General features: G+C 40.5%; 1 protein-coding gene across 1 annotated transcript in view; it reads left to right on the top strand.

Annotated features, from left to right (window-relative positions):
- Nucleotides 1-23,122, top strand: part of LOC122795004 (rho guanine nucleotide exchange factor 7-like) — a 925,778-nt gene that overhangs the window by 642,620 nt on the left and 260,036 nt on the right. The window contains exon 10 of the mRNA XM_044063590.1: nt 1,443-1,518. Within this exon, the coding sequence (XP_043919525.1) occupies nt 1,443-1,518 (76 nt within the window). The remainder of the gene's footprint in view (nt 1-1,442; nt 1,519-23,122) is intronic.

Raw genomic sequence — 23,122 nt, 5'->3', positions numbered from 1 at the left:
CATTTTTATGACTTTCCATCATTCTTCTCTTACGGTTTGGGTAAGGAATAAAGAAAACATCACCGCTCAAAAAGTGGCAGTTATTCAACTGTTTTATTCCCCTCCTCCATTACACATGTATTGAGATTGTTCTACACTTTCTGTTAAGCATGAAATATTGAACTGTGAAAGCCAAGGTGTAGATATTCTGAAGTTGAAATGTTTGTTGCACTGTTTATGTAGAATTCTCACACAACTGTTAACGCGTTACCTAGAACTGTTGCCCAATAACAGAAAAGTACCAAATAAATGTTAATTTGTGTACATGAATAAATGTTGATTTGAATACATGAATAAATGTAGATTTTTGTACATGAATAAATGAATAAATGTAGATTGTTGTATGGGGGGGTAAATAAGGCATCCCCTGATAATAAGCCCTAATGCGTATTTCAGCAGGGGGAAAAAGTGTAAGACCCGGTCTTATTTTCAGGGAAATACAGTAGCTAGCTAAAAAGCGAATTAACTGGAAGCAGTTCTGAAGTAAGAGAATTTTATATATGCACAAGTGCATAATTTATTTATTTTGTTTGTTTATCGGGTAATGTCCAACTGGGCATGAGGCCCATTTTCAGCGGAGGCCCGGGGAGAAAAGCTCCATACATACAGATAGATAGCATTAAACAACCAAACTGAACACATATTAATCAACAATGTACAAAGCAAGTCAGTAAAGAAATTAGTTATATAACAGTAATTAGCAAATACTTAACAAATAAATAAAGACATTTAACAAAAAATAGCACAGATAGTGATAAAAACTGGCTGCATGAGTTAATAGTAAGAACAGTGTGATACAGTAATTACAAGATAGAGAAATGCAGTCTACATAACAGTAAAATAATGTATATTTATATGCCTAGGTACATGAATGTGAATATGTAAATGTACATTTGATGATAAATCACAAGGATTACTAAGGAATGGTTATAAAATAACATGGAAAACAAATGAAATAAAAAGAAATTTAGAAAGTGTCTAACTCTATAGTGAAAACCATTTCTGTGTTTTTTCTGAGACTGCAAAGTTCTGAATAGTTGTATAATAAAAATCATAATGACACACAATGTTTGCTAACATGAAGAAGGCAGACATAAACGAAGAGACGCTGGAAATTTGGATGAGATAAACAGTATGTTCCAAATGATGTTGCAGAATGAAAAATTGTCCAACAATGTCAAGTGGTCCTTGTCTGCCTTGGATTCTGTATTGAAATATATATATGTATATGTATCTATCTATCTATATAAATATATATATATATATATATATATATATATATATATATATATATATATATATATAGGTGCCATATGAATATAATGTAAAGTTCATTAGAATTGTATTTATTTGTTTATTCCTTTATTTGTATGAATAAATATTTATCTTTCTTTTTTACTTAGGGAAGACTTCCTTTAAATAGTATTAAAGCTATTGAGAGGTCTGCTTTGATGGGAAGGTTGGAGTTTGAAATTACAGGTAAGCAGGAATCTTTGTGGTCATGTCAAATACTTTGCTGTTGGCATATGCTTGCAAACTTTGTCATTAAACACATCTGTCTGTTACCTTCAATGCTGAGTTTAAAGAAATAACTCAGTGCATAAAGTCATACAGCTCCACTTCTTTGCCCAAGGAACAGTTACAAAGCCAAATATGATGATGGCGATGACCAAATGGCCAAAATCAGTGACAGTTTTTTAAATATTACTCCGATTTACTTAGAACATTAATAGAGGGTTTGCATTGATTTATATTTTCAGTAGAATCTAGGGAATTAAACGTTAATGTCTGTCATTGTTGACTGACTGTAATCCTTAGTAATTTGTCAGAAAAATCAAAAATTTTATGACTGACATGATAAAAATATAAGGCAAAAACAATGACATTCTCATAAAATCATGGACAGTTAAGAGGTACACATGAAGTTCAAACCATGCTATTCTTAGTACCAAAGCACATTTTCATATAATAGTATGAAAGATAAGAAATACCATTTTACATTTTTCTTACCTTTTCTGTCTTGTCATATACAAGAATCTATAAACTATTTATATAAACTGAGATTGGCAACATTTTCACTCAATAACTTATTATGGAAAACAAATATGCATGCATTGTGGATGTCACACTGCAGGGACAAACAATTTGTTAACTTAAAATAAACAAACTAAAGTAAAGGCAGAGTTTATTTATGTAGTTATTTATTGATTGACATTTGTTGACCGGGAAAGTCCACTGGGTCAGGAACCTATTTTCAGTGGAGACACAGGGGAAATGCTCCACTACTAAAAGATATACATTGTTAAAGGCATTAAACAATTTTTAGCAAAGCAAAAAATTATATTGGTTAAGTAATACAACAGGTGTTAATGAAATTGACAGAGTTACTATATACATATACACACACACACACATATATATAAATATATATATAAATATATATATATATATATATATATATATATATATATATATATATATATATACACACATATATATATGGTCTATGTTACCAGATCGAAAACCCATTTCAGCGAACACCACAAGACCGACATGTATAGCATGAACTACTGTAATGGCGAATGTTCAAAACCGTGAAACACGAAATGTAGAAGTGTCATGGTTGGCACGTCTGCGGTATAGCTCCATAAGGTAAGTGTGCGATAGTTACGGACCTTAGGCTTAGGGTGTGGATTAAGGTAAGTGCATAGATAGGTAATGTATGTAAGGTTTAGTGTAGGGTTAGAAGTAGGGTTTGGTTAGTGTATGTATGTGCTTTATTTATTATGTTTGGGTATATGTCTGTAGGGTAAGTGTGTGATAGTTACAGACCTTAAGGTTTGGATGCGGGTTAAGATAAGTGCATAGATAGTAATGTATGTAAGGTTTAGTGTAGGGGTAGAAGTAGGGTTTGGTTAGTGTATGTATGTGTTTTATTTATTATGTTTGTGTATGTAGTTTGTAGCACGCGGTGGTGTTGGCTGACTATGATGGTTCAAGATTTGAAAATTTGTGGTTTAGGGAGTTTGGCGTATTTGTTCATAGGTTCATACTAGGCTATCTGCCCTGGGGCATTTATAAGCCTAGCCCGATTGTGTTTGGCTTACGCCACCCCTTGATTTGAGTATACTGTGCCCTTTTTAAAGTTTAGTTTACTGTGCCGCTGTCTAATAGTGACACGGAAGTAATCCCTGGGACAAACCTACGATCCCCCATCCACTCATGAAGATTCTTCTTGAAGAGAGTCAGTGAGGTGTTCTGCCTAACATGAATTGGAATTCTATTCCAGAGCGAAGGGAGCCTCTGGGTTATGAATCTGTCCCTCCAGCATGTTCTATTTATTTCTGTGCTGAGGTTCAAGTCCCTCGAGCACGTGGCTCTAAGGGATTTAGATTTACTGAGGTGGAGCATGTCCATTAATTCTGGGTTGGACATAGCTTTATATGTCAGGCATAGATCGCCTCGAAGTAGGCGGTATGCAACTGAGTAGAGCTGGAGTTTTTTTACCCGAGCAGTATATGGCATCTGTTTGAGTCCCTTGATCCTCCTGGTGAGGTACTTTTGGGGTCTTTCTAATTGCTGCAGGTGTCGGGTAAGGTACATCCCAAAGGGAGCATTGTATTCTATGATGGGCCTGATAAGGGATGAATAAAGGGGCACGATTACCTCTCTTGATCTAGATGTGAATCCTTTCATGATGAGGTGGGCTATGTAGAAGGTCTTTCTAACCTCTTTGGCAATGTGGTTGTCAAAGGAGAGATTGCTATCAACTTGGGTCCCCAGATCCCTAATTACTTTCTCTGTACTTAATGGGTTACCACCTATGTGGTAATTTGTGGGCACATTGTTTTTGCCAAAGGGTATGACTATACACTTTTTGGCATTTAGCTTTAGACCATGGCTCTGGCACCAGTTATCTGTCTCTGCGAGACTTTTTTGAAGGATGTTTGTGTCAGCTGGAGAGTCGATTATGGTGCCCAGTGTGCAGTCATCTGCGAACTTGGTGAGCCATACTCCTCCCACGTTGGCCTGTACCTCAGAAAAGTAAATACCGAACAAGAGAGGTCCCAGGACAGAACCTTGTGGGACGCCACTTGTGACCGGTTTCGAGTCTGACATGGCTCCAGCAACTCTGACTCTGTGGGTTCTGTCTTTGAGCCAGTTTGCGACCCATCTTGTGACATAGAGGTTTATATTTAGGCTGGATAGCTTATTTATGATGCCCGAGTGGGGTATTGTCTCAAATGCCTTTGCGAGGTCCAAATAGGCTGTGTGGACTACCTTCCCTTCATCTATGGCCTTGGTGACTGTTTTGAAGAAGTCGATCAGGTTCAAAAGGCAGGATCTGCCCTTAACGAAGCCAAATTGGGTAGCATATAGTGTCTGTAGGTCCCCAATGTCTTTGTTTATGAGTTCCATGATGATCCTCTCCATAGCCTTGCAGACTAGGCTAGTCAGGCTTATGGGGCGATAGTTTCCAGGGTCCGCAGAGGCGCCACCTTTGTGGAGTGGGACCACTGTTGCTGTACGCCATTCATTGGGCACATATCCTGTAGTGAGGCTGAGATTGTACAGCAGGTTTACTTGAGGGATTAGTTCTTCTTGGAGTTCATGTAGGACGCAACCCGGGACACCATCTGGTCCCATGAAAGCAGTGTTTTTTGCTTTGGAGAGGGCAGCCTTCACCTGAGCATCAGAAATGTTTGGGAGGCTGCACTCTGCCGGGATAGATACTTGCTCTTTGGGGGGGTGGGGGGTGGAGAGGTTTGCACTGAACCTGTCTGCCAGGATATTGGCGATGTCTGTAGGTTCAGTGTATTTTTTGTCGTTTAGAATCAACTCAGAACAAGTCTGGGAGTTGCATCCCAGATTCCTAACATAACTGAAAAAAGCCTTATGATTGTATTTAGTGTCCTGTGCAATTTTTCTCTCGAAGCTGGCCTTGGAGGATTTTATGAGGGATCGTAATTTTTTGCTAGTACTGATCAGAGATGCCTTCCCTTTTAGGGATTTTGCTCTATAATGTAGTAGCTTCCTCCTTCTGTTGTACAGTTTATTTATGGCTGGGGTCAACCAGACTGGACGCCTGCCTTTGGATGATTGGGTCTTGATTTTGTTTGGGATAGCATGATCCATGCATTCCTGGAGATGTCCGTAGAATGCGTTTATATAGGATTCTGCAGTTTGGGCCGTAGTTTCCACTGGCCGTGGGGCCTTGAAGGATTCCACTTCGGTTTTGAGAAGTGTGAAGTTCGCTTTTGAGAAGTTTTTCATTGTGGTTTTCTGGGCTGGGGGTGGGGTCGGGATGTGGATATCCAGTGAAATTAATTTATGGTTTGATCTTACCAATGAGGGATATACTTCTGGTATGGAGCATAGAGTCCCCATGTTGGTAATGATGAGGTCTAGTATGTTTTCCCCTCTTGTGGGAGTGGTGACTAGTTGTTCCATAACATTTGAGTTTATAAATTCCAGGAACCTTTGGGCTAAGGTGCTGGGGCTTGAGTAATGCTCCCAGTCTGTATTTGGGTAGTTGAAGTCGCCCATTATAATGGTGTTCGGAGAGATCTTCATGTTCTCCAATGTTTTCAGGAAAGCCGAGTGGGATTCCTGACTTTGAGAGGGTGGTCTGTAGGATGCTATAAACTGAAAAGCAGTCTTGCCCACTGTCAGTTGCACATGGATGCTCTCCGATACTTTGTGCAATGCCACTAACCTGGAGGTGTGGATATCCTTGATAAATATGGAAACTCCCCCTCCTTTTGTGGTTCAGTCCGGATTTTGGGGCCGAAAAGCATGATATGAGGTATAACCTGGTAGTGCTGGGGTGCTCTCTGGAGCCTTGAACCAGGTTTCTGTCACTGCACAGATATCGATGTTCTCCATACTGAGGAGAGCTTCGAGTGCATGCATCTTGAGGTTAAGACTTCTGGCGTTTAGCAGCATTACCCTTAGTTTCTTGTTCCTTGTGCTGTCTATGGAGGTGGGTTTGACTTTTGAGCCTTGCCTAAAAAAGGCACTATGGGGGTGACAAGAGCCTTTGCCAATATCCGAAAGCCCAGGGGTGACAGGTGCAAGCTGTCTCTAGCGAAGCAACGTGGCTTGTCAAGCATGTCATCCCAGGCTGACAGACACTGGATCCCCTTTGAATGACACCAAAATTTTAGTCAATTGTTAAAATCTATCATTTTGTCTTTATACTGTGGCATCATTCTAGGTGAGGGTAAGATGCTGCTCAAGGTCAGGGTCATACCGGCCTGGGCTACATGATCAGAGAGCTCCTCTATGTCTCTTTTCATGTAGTCGAGGGAGGTACGTCTCAGGTCATTCACGCCAGCATGTACAGTGACTGAGTCATATTTGTATTTGCTTTGGAGTGACCTGAGTGCTTGCGTTATGTGGCGGATCTTAGCGCCCAACAGGCAGCTCACTGTGACCTTCTCTTTATTCAGCCTGGTGAGCGGGACGTCAGTGTGTCTGACAATAGAGTCACCTATTACAAGAGTATCAGGTGTGTTATTCAGCCTTAAGGGCTGTGACTGCTTGGCACACTGACTTTGTGTGCTATGTTTTGTACGTGTTTTGTTTTGGGGTAGTGTTTGCTTGGATGTCTGCTTTGGAGGTTTCTGTTGCTTAGGTAGATTTTTATTTAGAGCCTCCGAGTATGTTTTTGTGTTTTTATGTGTTTGGTTCGCTGTTGTGGTGGGACTGTGATACTGGAATTGTGTTGTGTGAGGTTACCTTCTCCTCCTGACTGGTTACACCAGTTTTGAGATGAGAGAGCTCAGCCTCCAGTTTGGCTATATGGTTGCATCTCTCACATATATTTGAACCTGTTTGGAGGAGGAGAGGGTTGTCCGTGTACATGAGACAGTTGTAACATTGCCTCAAAATTCCCAGATTCACCAGCTGGACTGGAGAGGAAACCATTGACTGACCTTTGGACATGCTAGAGTAATATAGGGAACTGAATTAAAATGGACCAATAGGGGACAAGGTAATCATAGAGAGTATAAGAGTAAGTAGTGCTTATGGTTTATTAGTGCTAACTTGTAAGATTACTTATTTGGACCAGTGAGGGCCTTAGAATGAGAATATGGTGTTTAATTTGAGAGATAGAGCAGTTCTAAGGGAAAAAGTGAAGAGCAGACTTAGTGGAGCCAGGAATAGTTTAAACCCAATTTGGCGGCGCTGCCCGATGTTGCGCTATGTGCAAAAACGCGCAAAACCGCGCAAAAGAGGGTTTTAAGAGAGGGAGATCAAGGAGTTTGGAATTGACCCAAAATGGCCAATAAAACTACAGTTTCAAGGCAGTAACCACTCCCACAGGGGCAGGCAGGTTCAAGGCAGTAACCACTCCCACAGGGGCAGGCAGGCTGCTCAATGTTTATCACTGCCACTGATGAACACAGAGACTTCCCTTTAGCCCAAGCAAACAATGGCCTCCAAGAAACTTACAAACAGTTCAGAACAGCAAATCTGTAACTGAACTTTTTTAAATCTCAGAAAAGTGGGAAAAAGCAAGAATTTTTGTTTTTGTTTTTAAGGAAAGCAGAGGTTCACAAGTATCAACAAGTTAGAACAGTGCAGTAAATGACCCCACACTTGAGTGCTAGGCCAGAGACAGATAAAATGCATGTTTTAAGAAAAAAAACGATTTTAAAAATAAGTGCAGGCAGGAAATTCAGTAATCAGCTCTAGGTTGTGTTCTAAATACAGTTACCAACACAGATATCAAGTTTAACAAGCCAGAAAATGCTCAAAAGTAGGCGGCAATGCAGAAAAACTTAACAAATAATCTGAAGCAAAATACTTAAAATCTCAAAAGTAGCTCCTTTCTTCTCTCAGCATTTTCTCCTCTTGGTGGGTGCTTCACCAACAGCCAACAAGTCCAAAAAGACGCCAAAACCACGAGACAATCTGGTTTTAAGAGAGGGAGATCAAGGAGTTTGGAACTGACCCAAAATGGCCAATAAAACTACAGTTTCAAGGCAGTAACCACTCCCACAGGGGCAGGCAGGCTGCTCAATGTTTATCACTGCCATTGATGAACACAGAGACTTCCCTTTAGCCCAAGCAAACAATGGCCTCCAAAAAACTTACAAACAGTTCAGAACAGCAAATCTGTAACTGAACTTTTTTAAATCTCAGAAAAGTGGGAAAAAGCAAGATTTTTTTTTTTTTTAAGGAAAATAGAGGTTCACAAGTATCAACAAGTTAGAACAGTGCAGTAAATGACCCCACATTTGAGTGCTAGGCCAGAGACAGATAAAATGCAAGTTTTAAGAAAAAAATATTTTAAAAATAAGTGCAGGCAGGAAATTCAGTAATCAGCTCTAGGTTGTGTTCTAAATACAGTTACCAACACAGAAATCCAGTTTAACAAGCCAGAAAATGCTCAAAAGTAGGCGGCAATGCAGAAAAACTTAACAAATAATCTGAAGCAAAATACTTAAAATCTCAAATGTGGCTCCTTTCTTCTCTCAGCGTTTTCTCCTCTTGGTGGGTGCTTCACCAACAGCCAACAAGTCCGCTCTATACATGTCGGTCTTGTGCTATTCGCTGAAATGGGTTTTCAATCTGGTAATATAGACCCTATATATATATATATATATATATATATATATATATATATGTGTGTGGGCCTACTTCAGTAGACCGAAATTTCACTTAGCTAACTCCCATTTGGCTGAGATGAAATGACCAACAACTTCAGAAGACAGACAGACATCCGGCACACTGGCTTTTCATGTGAGGTAAGTAACCGCTTGGCCATCCTGTTGAACTTTGCCCTTACCCCCTGTGGTAGTGCTATCTTGGAGTTGATATATTTAGTTAAGGGGGTAGGGGGTGTGGTTGGCCAAGCCCCCCATCTGTGGGTTTAGTTTTGTTTCATTTAGCTCTTTTATTTGGGATAGCCAAGTGGTTACTTACCTCACATGAAAAGTCGGTGTTTTAGATGTCTGTCTTCTGAACTTGTCAAGTTGTCTCTCCTTTTGTCTCGGCCAAGTAGGAGTCAGGTAAGTGAATAGTCGGTCTACTGAAGTAGACCCATATATACTTTTCCCAGGGAAAAAATTGCTGTTCCAGAAAAAACAAAAAACACTAAAAGTGGGTGGTGTTTCACCCCCCCCCACACCCCCCTACTTAAATATATCAACTCCAAGATTGCACCACAGTGGAAGAAATGGCAAAGTCCTGAAAATGGCCCAGCAATTTTTTTTCCCTGGGAAAAAAATCACTGTTCTGTGTCTTCGGGATTTCAAGCTTTTGCTTTTAAAGGGTCGATAAATCAGCTTTAGCTATTTTAAGCATCCGCTGATTTAATATAGACCCCACTATGTACATATAATACGCATACTAGACACAAAGTGGCAAAATTTATCATATGATTTATCAAGGTGCATTCAAATGAACGTTTGCACTGATAAAGATAGGAACAGTTGAATTGCAAAGGTTTGAGAGGAGGAGGAGGGAGGTAGTAGTGCAACAGTAAACAGGAAAAGAAAAGTAAGGGGGTATTAAGGCATTTAGGCATTACACATGACAGGATAAAATACAAAATGGTGATATGTTGTGGAAAAAAGTTATATTAGTATAATGACCGAAAAGAGAAGCGAGAAATAGAGGAAGTATATTATTTAATGATGAGGTTTGGTTTTAACAGCCACAGTTAACTTTAAACGTCCATCTTCTGGTGATGCTGAACAAGAAAAAATACAACTGCAAGAACTCTGAATACTTTTTCTTTCATTTTTTATGATTTTTATAGATAACACAGAATAATTCTGGGGCTGGTATATGTGATAACCGTATAACTGAGTGAGTCTCCCCAATGAAGATCACTGCAGGAAGGTGCTTGAGCTTCAGATTAGAGTCCAGAAATGTCTCAGGAAATTAGTGTGTCAGGTCAACCTTTGCATTCTGTAACTTCTAACACAATTTGTTACCACCTGCTTTATGAGGAACTTTTGGAACAATTGTGAGTCACCTGGGGTAGCATTTTATGACACTAAAGGTTCAACAGCCCCATTTGCTTAAATCCCTACAATGTTTAATATCCATGTAGGAAATGCAATGCAGACTTCCCAGGATACATAGCAAAAGTATAGGTATGTTGGACATGTCTGAGTTGGGTTAGTTTAAACACTGCAGAAAACAAAATCTTTCCTGGCAAGCGCTCATTGTATATCATACTGCACTCAGCTGGACAGATGAAAATGAGGACTGCTAAGCTGGAGTTATAGAAATGTTCACACTGAAAGCTAAGTATTCCCTCTGGTGGTAAAACATACTTCTTGAAACAGATCAGAGACTGTACCACCTAAATTAAGATCCCATTTAATCAGTTTTTACCCTTGGTTTCTCTGGTCCTACCTTCAAACTCCTTTGGATTTAGGTGTATTTCTATTTGCAATCTCCTCTCTGTGCTGAGACTGGGGCAAATATTTTGAGTTCCAGTCTCACTTAATATAAGTTTAAAGTTTAGTGGATGTGAAATTGCAATTCTTTCTACGACTGCTGTAGGTGGATTGAAAGAAGCAAGGGACCACAAAATGAAGTATATTCTTAAACCACTGAAACTGCATGCAAAAGTCAGCTTGACCCAATTATAGGTTCATAGGTAGGTATTTGGCTATAGGCCCAAGGGCCTACGTAAGCCTAGCCAACAACGTTCCCTGGCTTACGCCACCCAAGAAAGTTATTTTCCTGTGCCACTGTCAAGCAGAGACACAGAAGTGATCCCCGGGGTGTATTTCCTATTTCCCATACCCTCATCAAGATTTTTCTTAAAGAGTGCTAATGAAGAACTTTGCTTGACATAGATGGGTAGCCTGTTCCAGAGTATGGGAAGTCTCTGGGACAGGAATCTATCCCTCCAGCATGTCCTGTTTATTGTGGTGACAAGGTTTAGGTACCTAGAGCGTGTAGCTGGGAGGGATTGGGATTTCTTTAGGTGTAGCATGTCCAACAGCTCTGGGTTTGACATAGCTTTATATGTTAGGCAGAATAGGTGATATGCTATGGAGTAAAGCTGGAGTTTTTTGAGGCGATCAGTGTAGGGCATTTGTTTGAAGCCAGTAATCCTCTTTGTAAGGTACTTCTGTGGCCTTTCCAACTGCTGCAGATGTCTTGTGAGGTACATTCCAAAAGGGCGTTGTACTCTATAATAGGTCTAATGAGTGTCGAGTAGAGGGGAACAATGACTTCTTTTTTCCTGGATGAGAACCCTTTTATGATGAGGTGTGCCATGTAGAAAGACTTCCTGACTACTGTGGTGATGTGACTATCAAAGGAGAGACTACTGTCCACCTGGGTCCCAAGGTCTCTTATCACACATTCGGTGTTAAGTAGATTGCTGCATATGTGGTAATTCATGGGTACAGAGTTTTTACCAAAGGGGATGACACTGCACTTTTTGGCACTGAGCTTGAGGCCATGGCTCTGACACCAGGCATCTGTCTCAGTGAGGCCCTTCTGTAAGATGTCCACATCATTTGGGGACTTGACTATGGCTCCTAGTTTGCAGTCATCTGCGAACTTCGTTAGCCAGGGGCCTTCTGTGTTAGCCTGTACTTCAGGGAAGTAGATACCAAACAGGAGAGGTCCCAGAACGGAACCCTGTGGTACTCCACTTGTCACTGCTTTGAGGTCAGATTTGGAATCTGCAACTTTTACAGTGTGGGTTCTGTCAGTGAGCCAGTTGACAACCCATCTTGTGACGTAGGGATTTATACCTAGTTTAGTGAGTTTAGCTATAATTCCAGAATGGGGGATGGTGTCGAAAGCCTTGGCGAGGTCAAGATAGGCTGTTTGAACCACCTTAGCCTCATCTACGGCTTTGGTGACTGCCTCAAAGAAGTCGATCAGGTACAGGAGGCATGATCTCCCTTTCACAAACCCGAACTGGGTGGGATCCAGAGTTTGGAGGTTACCAATGTCTTTGTTTATGAGTTCCATGATGATACATTCCATAGCCTTGCAGACCAAGCTCGTCAGGCTAATAGGTCAATAGTTCCCGGGATCAGTGGTGGCTCCCCCTTTGTGGAGTGGGATAACTGTTGCTGTGCGCCATTCAGTGGGCACAAAGCCTGATGCAAGGCTATTATTGAACATGGTGCTTAAGTGGGGAGCCAGTTCGTTCTGAAGTTCATGTAAAACACAGCCTGGGATGTTGTCTGGTCCTATGGATGCTGTGTTTTTGGCTTTAGAGAGTGCAGCTTTTACCTGCGTAGTTGTGATTACAGGGACTCTGCATTCTTTCTGTATAGATATGGGCCGTTTAGGGGGTGAGGGGGGTAAAGTTAGCACTGAACCTATCTGCCAGGATGTTGGCAATACCAGTTGGTTCTGTAATTTTCGTGCCTTTGTGATATAACTCAGAGCAGATCTAGGTGTTGCCATCCAGATTCTTGACATAGCTATAGAATGCTTTGTGGTTGCCCTTAGAATTAGTGGTGATTTTGTTTTCGTAGCTAGATTTGGGGATCTTATAAGGGATCTCAGCTTCTTACTGACCAGGGAGCTCCTCCACTCATGGGATTTTACTCTCTTTTGCAACAGTTTCTTCATTCTGTTGTACAGTTTGTTTTTGGCAGGGGACCACCAGATTGGCTTCCATTTTTTGGAGAATAGTGTCTTGGTTCTGTTTGGGATAGCACGATCCATGCACTCGTGTAAGTGCTTATAGAGTGCATTTGTGTAGGATTCAGCAGTTGTAACTGTATTGTCCATCTGCATAGGTGTCATGAAGTTCACCACTTCTGTCTTAAGAAGCATGAAGTTGGCTTTGGAGACATTTTATACCATGGTTTCCTTAATGGGCTGTGGGGGTGGGATGTGCATATCAAGGGTGATTAGCTTATGGTAGGGTCGGGCCAACGAGGAGTTGACTTCAGTTGTGGAACTCATGTTGGTAATGACTAGGTCTAGGATATTGTTGCCCCTGGTGGGGGTGTGGATAACTTGATCCAGGGCATTGGAGTTTATGAATTCCAGAAAGCGTTGAGCTAAGGAGTTGGTACACGAGTAGTTTTCCCAGTTAATGGTGGGGTAGTTGAAGTTGCCCATTATTAGGGTATTTGGTTGAACCCTAATATTTTCCAGTACATCAAGAAAAGAGGAGTGGGAATCCTGGGGCATGGTGGATGATCTGTAGCAAGCTACAATTTGGATTGCAGTTTTGCTCAGAGTTAGTTGCACTTGGATAACCTCGGATGCATTATGCTGAGCAACTAGCCTGGAGGTGTGGATATCCTTAATGAATATGGACACATCTCCGCCTTTGGTGTTTCGGTCCAGGTTACATGACCGAAAAGTGGTATGAGTTATAGCCTGGTAGTGCAGGGGTGCTCTCTGGAGCCTTGAACCAGGTCTCAGTCACTGCACAGATATCAATGTTCTCCATTTTAAGGAGTGTCTCGAGTGAGTGCATTTTGAGATTTAGACTTCTAGCATTGAGTAGCATTACCCTCAGATTTTGCTTGCCTGTTCATGTTATGGTGGTGAATTTGTTATTTGAACCTTGCCTAAAAAAGGCACTATAGTGGCTGCAAGAGCCTTAGCCGGTATCCAGAATCCCAGTGGCAACAGGTGCAGGCCATCTGTGGCAAAGCGTCGTGGTCTGTCGACCATGTCATCCCAAGCAGACAGATACTGGACCCCCTTAGAATGACACCAGAAGCTTAGCCAATTGTTGAAGTCAATCATTTTGTACTGTGGTATCATTCGGGGAGATGGCAGAATGGTACTCAGGGCTAGGGTCATACCTGCCTGGGCTACAAGATTGGAGAGCTCTTCCATGTCTCTTTTCATGTAGTCCAGGGAGGTATGTCTCAGGTCATTCACACCAACATTGACAATGACAGAGTCATATTTGTACTTGTTGTGGAGTGACCTGAGTGTATGGGTTATGTGGCGGATCCTAGCACCCGAAATGCAGCTGGCAGTAACCTTCTCCTTGTTTAGCCTGGTGAGTGGGACATCAGTGTGCATGACTACAGAGTCACCTGTGACTAGTGTGTTGAGTACATTGTTTTGCCTTATTGGCTGTGGTTGAGTGGCACACTGAGTCTGTGGGCTATGTGTCATTTGGGTTGTGTTGGGGGATGGAGGTTTCTTGCGTTTCTGCTTTGGAGGTCTCTGTTGCTTAGACAGATTATTAAGAGCCTCCACGAATGTTTTTGTGTTACTATGTGTGGATTTTGGTCGTGTAGATTTAGTGAGACTATGTGATGAGTGTGGTGTGGTGCAAATGTTTACCTTCTCCTCATGACTGTCAAATTCAGTCTTGGTTGGAGAGAGCTTTACTTCCAGTTTGGCTAGATAAGTGCATTTCTCACAGGTTGTAGTGTTGGGTGGTAGGAGGAGAGGGTTGTCTGTGTACATGAGGCAATTTCTACATTGCCTCAAGATGCCCAGATTTATCAGATAGACAGGAGAGAACACTGGGAGCTGACCCTTGGACATGCCTGAATAAAAAACTATTTTCCTCTAGATAAGTGAGGAAAGTGAGTACAAGAGCTGTTTTTCTCTAAGCAAGTGAGAAAAGTAAGTACAAAAACTGTTTTCCACTAGGTAATGAGGAAGGTTGAGTGCTATTGTAATTAGTAGCTTATTTAGTGCTTACAAGTTCTGAGCAAGTGCTGAGCATGAATAATCAAGTGCTAACACTAAGAATCTGTATCTGCACTAGACGAGTTACAGGCAGAAACAAGTGCAAATGCAGGCCTTCAAATCAGAAAGTTGAGAGAGATGGAAGAGATTGCCCAAACGGCCAATAAGTACAATTTCTGGGCCAGAACCACTCCTTATGTGGTAGACAGGTTACCTAGTGCTTTCCACTCCCACTGATAAGCTAGAAGGCTTCCCTCCAACACAGAAAGCTTGGGGGGGCTCAGAAGCTTACATACAGTCCTGGATACAGCAAATCCGTATCTGGAACACTAGTTACAGAAATGTAGCAAAGACAGTATTAAAAACAATTCACATGCAGTGCAAGCTAGCACACTCGAGTATGTAGCAATATTAGACCAAAGACAGTTTAAAAAATGCAATTAAATTAAAAAGGACTAAAAGCAAGTGCAGAAAGAGTTTATTAGGTAGAATGTGATAAAGAGATGGGACAAGGGGAGTGTCCCAGATCAAATCTACAGTGGGGCGGGCAACTGCAAAAGCCACCATATTTAAACTACAAACCAAAAATAGGAAGGGTGGGTGGGACAAAACAGTTTCAACAGAGATCTAAGCAACAATTAAACTCTGTAACCAATAGTCTAGAAGGCAGTCTCTCAAAACACAGGTTCACTCATTATAGTAGAAATGTAATGTATTATCATTTGTGACATTAAAGGAATGTTCTTCAAGCAGTGTCTCAAATAAGGCTTCTTTCTTTTAGTGCAAGAAAAGCTACCAAGCACTTTACATATGTAGATTATTAACTGCATTTAACTTGGCACTATAGCAAGACAGAAATTACGTGTTTAACTATAATTTTGAAGGTTTGTTTTCAGTTTGACTGCCAATACTTTACTGAGGAGATTTGTCACAGTGATTTATTTGTTCTAACCTTTTCTACGCTTTTTTACTGAAAGTTGACTTTGGGGCTGCCAGGATAATTCACTTGCCACTTGCAAGTGATTTGATGTATTTTCCTTAATATTTACTGAGGTACAATGTGTTAAAGTAAATAAGGAATTGCCCCTCGGTGTGCCACATATCCAGTGTGTTATCAGTTTGTAACAATATCGCTGACAATAAGCACTGGACAAGATTTCTCTTCTTGGGCACTTACCCTTTGGCAGGCTCTCCCCATCGGCATTACAAATTCAAAATGCAACTCAAAAAGCACTTCCTCATCCAAGCCAAATGTTCCTGCTTCAGCACTGGCCATGTCACCTAACCTACCTCTTTTACAAGTGTCTCCTCTCTCAAGAATCATTGAAGATTGAATCACTTAGAAACTAATGCATTTATTGTACATTATTCTCTGCCTGATTGTACATTTCACTGTGTTTGTTCACTAGGATGTATACACAAAGGGGTTTTTCTATGTAATTAGTCTGAACTACTCTGTTATTGCTTACATTTCTGTATTTCTTGTTTGTGAAATGTTTTGTATTTCACCCAAATTGGTCAATATGGATCAGTGCACAAGCCCGATAAATACAAATCAATAAATAAATGGTACACATATTCAAAACATTAAGTGCAGAATTAATATATTTAAGTGCTCTATAGGATGATATTTATATGCCACCAACATATTTTCAGTGCCATTTTGGTAACTGCTGTCTATTGGCAAAAAGAAAATGACTATAACTAAAGGATGAACATATTTCAAGAATTTCACTCCTTACAAAAACACGTCAACATATGCTTCATATTTTTCCCAGAGTACATTTCTGTGAACCTTTATCCAGGAGATGAAGTAGCATTTCAGCTCATCTAGTCATATTTGTGTGTGATGTAGACAAGTGGTGGTTGTATCAGTTAGTCTATCACTATGACAGACTTATTAAATGATAAACATCTTCTGTTATTTTTGTAATGATCTGTCTAACCTTAAAGTTAGAAGATGAATCTTAACATTATTTTAAAAATATGTGGGTAATTTAAAGTTATATCTCCAAATAGTTGCAATGCCTAAAGAATGAGTGTCAGCCACACACCGTGCACATGCACACACACACACACACACACACACACACACACACACACACACACACACACGCACACACAGACACAATATACTGGTAACTGGTCACACATGCACATGTAAGCACTCACACACACACACACACACACACACACACACACACACACACACACACACACACACACACACACACACACACACACACGCGCGCACATGCACACATTCAGACACATACATATACATACCCCTACCAGCACACAGACACACACACACACACACACACACACACACACACACACACACACACACACACACAATATACTGGTAACTGGTCACACATGCACATGTAAGCACAGACACAATACATACACAATACACATACATGCGCACATGCACACATTCAGACACATACATACCCCTACCAACACACACACACACACACACACACACACACACACACACACACACACACACACACACACACACACACAATATACACATTTGAATATTCATTTATTTATTTTATTTATTTATTTTACATTTGTTGCCTGGGCTAGTCCAACTGGATATATGTCCATTTTCAGTAGAGGCCTGGGGAGAAAAGCTCCAACAAACAAAAAACGCAGTATCATTTATAATATGAGATATTTACAAATACAGCTAAATTTATTTGCATTTCTGTAAACAGAATCATGGTACATTTCAGCTATGGTTAGCCATTCAAATATTTCGCTAATAAAAATTTAATATAAGAGAATACTTTCTTTATAGTTAACAGAAAAGTAGGTAGCTATATACACTCTCTTAGTGGTTAACAGAAAAGTAAGTCGTTTATACAGGTATGGAGATAAGTACTTTGAGAAAATAGAGGTAGTTAGTCAGGGTTAGAACAAGGGCATAGCCACTCTGATTTAAGGCATGGTTTCAATTTGCTTTTAAATTGTGTTGTTGAGGTAAGGGTGGTTAGGTCTTTTAGGAGGGAGTTCCAGGTTTTGCCACTGTATTGGCGATCAAGGAGTCACCAGCCAAGTTGCTAGCTTTACCTATTTGTACAAGTAGTTTATTTGATGAGTGTATGGTCTTGAGGTTGTTATAGGGGGTGATTAGGTAGTAAGTATTGGTGTGTTAGTAGGTTGGTACAGGATCTTGTGGGCAACTCTGCCCACGGCGTGAACAGGCGTGTAACTGGTCACCACTCCATCATCTTCAACTTGATGATGCAGTGGCCTACTTTAATACACAATTCCTACAAATTCTAGAATACAATGCCCCAGCTCACTCTACCCGAATAAAGACCAAAATTGCCCCATGGCTCACAAAAGAAACTAGACAAAAGATCCTCCTACGTAATAAAATTTGGGCCAAATGGAGAGCCTTTAAAACCCCATGAGACCACCTTTACTTTAAACAGTTAAGAAATGCCACCAAAAGAGCAATTCTGCTCGATAAAAAAAAAAACTTTTACTTTCACCTCCAACAAACCCACCAGCCAAAACCTCAAAAGTTCTGGTCAGGCATTAACAAACTACTTCAGCCAGGTCATGCAAAAACTCCAGCTCCATCAGGTATCAGCCATAATAACTCTAAACAAATTGCTGATGCCTTCAACAACTACTTTACTGAAGCCATTCATACTCTAGTTAATACACTACCAGTACCTACATCCCTCATTTGCACCCTCCTTCAAAGACTCAAACCATGCACCCCTTCAGCTGACTGTCTACCAGCTGAATACCTACAAATAGCAGCTAAAGCCATTGCCTATCCCATTTCCATCCTTATAAATAGAACGATTACAGAAAGCACAATCCTTCCATCTGGAAAGTCTCCCATATCATCCCTCTACATAAGGGTGGTACTTATAAATAGAATGATTACAGAAAGCACAATCCCTTCCATCTGGAAAGTCTCTCATATCATCCCTCTACATAAGGGTGGTACTTATAAATAGAACGATTACAGAAAGCACAGTCCCTTCCATCTGGAAAGTCTCTCATATCATCTCTCTACATAAGGGTGGTACTTATAAATAGAACGATTACAGAATGCACAATCCTTCCATCTGGAAAGTCTCCCATATCATCCCTCTACATAAGGGTGGTACTTATAAATAGAATGATTACAGAAAGCACAATCCCTTCCATCTGGAAAGTCTCCCATATCATCCCTCTACATAAGGGTGGTACTTATAAATAGAACGATTACAGAAAGCACAATCCTTCCATCTGGAAAGTCTCCCATATCATCCCTCTACATAAGGGTGGTACTTATAAATAGAACGATTACAGAAAGCACAATCCTTCCATCTGGAATGTCTCCCATATCATCCCTCTACATAAGGGTTGTACTTATAAATAGAACGATTACAGAAAGCACAATCCTTCCATCTGGAAAGTCTCCTATATCATCCCTCTACATAAGGGTGGTACTTATAAATAGAACGATTACAGAAAGCACAATCCCTTCCATCTGGAAAGTCTCCCGTATCATCCCTCTACATAAGGGTGGTACTTATAAATAGAACGATTACAGAAAGCACAGTCCCTTCCATCTGGAAAGTCTCCCATATCATCCCTCTACATAAGCGTGGTAATTATAAATAGAACGATTACAGAAAGCACAATCCCTTCCATCTGGAAAGTCTCCCATATCATCCCTCTACATAAGGGTGGTACTTATAAATAGAACGATTACAGAAAGCACAATCCCTTCCATCTGGAAAGTCTCCCATATCATCCCTCTACATAAGGGTGGTACTTATAAATAGAACGATTACAGAAAGCACAATCCCTTCCATCTGGAAAGTCTCTCATATCATCCCTCTACATAAGGGTGGTACTTATAAATAGAACGATTACAGAAAGCACAATCCTTCCATCTGGAAAGTCTCCCATATCATCCCTCTACATAAGGGTGGTACTTATAAATAGAACGATTACAGAAAGCACAATCCCTTCCATCTGGAAAGTCTCTCATATCATCCCTCTACATAAGGGTGGTACTTATAAATAGAACGATTACAGAAAGCACAATCCTTCCATCTGGAAAGTCTCTCATATCATCCCTCTACATAAGCGTGGTACTTATAAATAGAACGATTACAGAAAGCACAATCCCTTCCATCTGGAAAGTCTCCCATATCATCCCTCTACATAAGGGTGGTACTTATAAATAGAATGATTACAGAAAGCACAGTCCCTTCCATCTGGAAAGTCTCCCATATCATCCCTCTACATAAGGGTGGTACTTATAAATAGAACGATTACAGAAAGCACAATCCCTTCCATCTGGAAAGTCTCTCATATCATCCCTCTACATAAGGGTGGTACTTATAAATAGAACGATTACAGAAAGCACAATCCCTTCCATCTGGAAAGTCTCTCATATCATCCCTCTACATAAGGGTGGTACTTATAAATAGAACGATTACAGAAAGCACAATCCCTTCCATCTGGAAAGTCTCCCATATCATCCCTCTACATAAGGGTGGTACTTATAAATAGAACGATTACAGAAAGCACAGTCCCTTCCATCTGGAAAGTCTCCCATATCATCCCTCTACATAAGGGTGGTACTTATAAATAGAACGATTACAGAAAGCACAATCCCTTCCATCTGGAAAGTCTCTCATATCATCCCTCTACATAAGGGTGGTACTTATAAATAGAACGATTACAGAAAGCACAATCCCTTCCATCTGGAAAGTCTCCCATATCATCCCTCTACATAAGGGTGGTACTTATAAATAGAACGATTACAGAAAGCACAATCCCTTCCATCTGGAAAGTCTCCCATATCATCCCTCTACATAAGGGTGGTACTTATAAATAGAACGATTACAGAAAGCACAATCCCTTCCATCTGGAAAGTCTCCCATATCATCCCTCTACATAAGGGTGGTACTTATAAATAGAACGATTACAGAAAGCACAATCCTTCCATCTGGAAAGTCTCTCCTATCATCCCTCTACATAAGGGTGGTACTTATAAATAGAACGATTATAGAAAGCAAATCCCTTCCATCTGGAAAGTCTCCCATATCATCCCTCTACATAAGGGTGGTACTTATAAATAGAACGATTACAGAAAGCACAATCCCTTCCATCTGGAAAGTCTCTCATATCATCCCTCTACATAACGGTGGTACTTATAAATAGAACGATTACAGAAAGCACAATCCTTCCATCTGGAAAGTCTCCCATATCATCCCTCTACATAAGGGTGGTACTTATAAATGGAACGATTACAGAAAGCACAATCCCTTCCATCTGGAAAGTCTCTCATATCATCCCTCTACATAAGGGTGGTACTTATAAATAGAACGATTACAGAAAGGACAATCCCGTCCATCTGGAAAGTCTCTCATATCATCCCTCTACATAAGGGTGGTACTTATAAATAGAACGATTACAGAAAGCACAGTCCCTTCCATCTGGAAAGTCTCCCATATCATCCCTCTACATAAGGGTGGTACTTATAAATAGAACGATTACAGAAAGCACAATCCTTCCATCTGGAAAGTCTCTCATATCATCCCTCTACATAAGGGTGGTACTTATAAATAGAACGATTACAGAAAGCACAATCCCTTCCATCTGGAAAGTCTCCCATATCATCCCTCTACATAAGGGTGGTAATTATAAATAGAACGATTACAGAAAGCACAGTCCCTTCCATCTGGAAAGTCTCCCATATCATCCCTCTACATAAGGGTGGTACTTATAAATAGAACGATTACAGAAAGCACAATCCTTCCATCTGGAAAGTCTCTCATATCATCCCTCTACATAAGGGTGGTATTTCTACTGAGATTTCTAACTTTCAACCAATTGCCTTACTCTCTCCAATAGCTAAAATAATGGAAAAATGCATCCACCAGCAACTACTTGACCACCTCATCCACAATAATTTACTTGCTAACTGTCAGCATGGATTTAGCCCATTCCATAGCACCACCACTGCCCTGCTATCTTTTTCTGACTGTATAAACAAAAATCGTAACAATAACTCTCTTTCCTCTGCACTATTTATTGACCTTTCAAAAGCCTTCAACATGGTTAACTATCACCTACTAATTGATATACTAAAAGCCCTATCACTTGACCCACAAGCATTACTTTGGTTTAAGTGGAAAACAGACAGCAAGCAGTGCTCTGGGATAACAATCTATCCACACCCCTCCCTGTTAACATTGGAGTACCTCATGGTTCTATTTTAGGCCCTCTTCTCTTTTCAGTTTTTATTAATGATCTAAATGCCAAACTTCCACCAGCCACCTGCATACAATATGCAGATGATTCTACTTTAATATGTTCTGCTAGGTTCATAACTTCACTCCAGACCCTCACCCAAACAGTATTTAATATTGATGAAATCTGGTTCATGCAACATTGCCTCCTCCTGAACCCCAAAAAAACAAAATTATTGCTTTTTGCTCCTACCCAAAAGTCACCACCAATTAATTTCAGAGTAACCTCTAACAATGGTACTAGCCTATCTCCAGACACTACAGCCAGACTACTAGGAATTACAATAGACCACAACCTCAAGTATGATGATACTATTAATACTATAAAATTTGTCATCAGAAAACTAGGCTCCCTTTATAGAATCAAACCTTTCCTTACACCATTAGCTAGATCTACTATTGCCCAGACCCACCTTATCTCTAACCTGTTCTATGCCTCTGCCATTTATACCAATCTATCTAAAAATAATCTTAGCAACCTCGCAACCAGCTATAATAACATTGCCAGATTTGCCACTGGTGCCCCATTCAGAACCCACCACTGCCACAACCTCAAACAACTGGGATGGTTAGAACTGCAGAACCAACTATTTTGTCAACAACTTATTATCACCCAAAAGATCCTTTACCAACCTAAGAAAACACCAGCTCTCACTAATCTGATTACCTCATACAAAAATCTTGCAACGCTCAGCTAATAAGCTCCTAGTTTCCACTATTAAATCAAACAACAAGGCTGGGGACTCACTATTCACTAACACAGTGGGAAAAACCTGGAACCAGCTTTCCACTGAACTCTCAACTATTTCTTCCACACTGCTTTTCAAAAAAACATCTTAAAGAATATCTTAAAACACACTGGCTATGTCCCTGCTCTAACCCTGACTGATATCTCATTCCCCATCCTGAAACACACTGGCTATGTCCCTGCTGTAACCCTGAGTGATATCTCATTCCCCATCCTGAAACACACTGGCTATGTCCCTGCTGTAACCCTGAGTGATATCTCATTCCCCATCCTGAAACACACTGGCTATGTCCCTGCTGTAACCCTGAGTGATATCTCATTCCCCATCCTGAAACACACTGGCTATGTCCCTGCTCTAACCCTGACTGATATCTCATTCCCTATCCTGAAACACACTGGCTATGTCCCTGCTCTAACCCTGACTGATATC

The sequence above is a fragment of the Protopterus annectens genome, chromosome 2.part1, assembly GCF_019279795.1.
Source record: "Protopterus annectens isolate FY-2018-M chromosome 2.part1, PAN1.0, whole genome shotgun sequence".
NCBI classification, from domain to species: Eukaryota; Metazoa; Chordata; order Ceratodontiformes; family Protopteridae; genus Protopterus; species Protopterus annectens.
The sequence above is the reverse complement of the archived record's forward strand: the minus strand, read 5'-3'. Positions and strand labels throughout refer to the sequence as shown.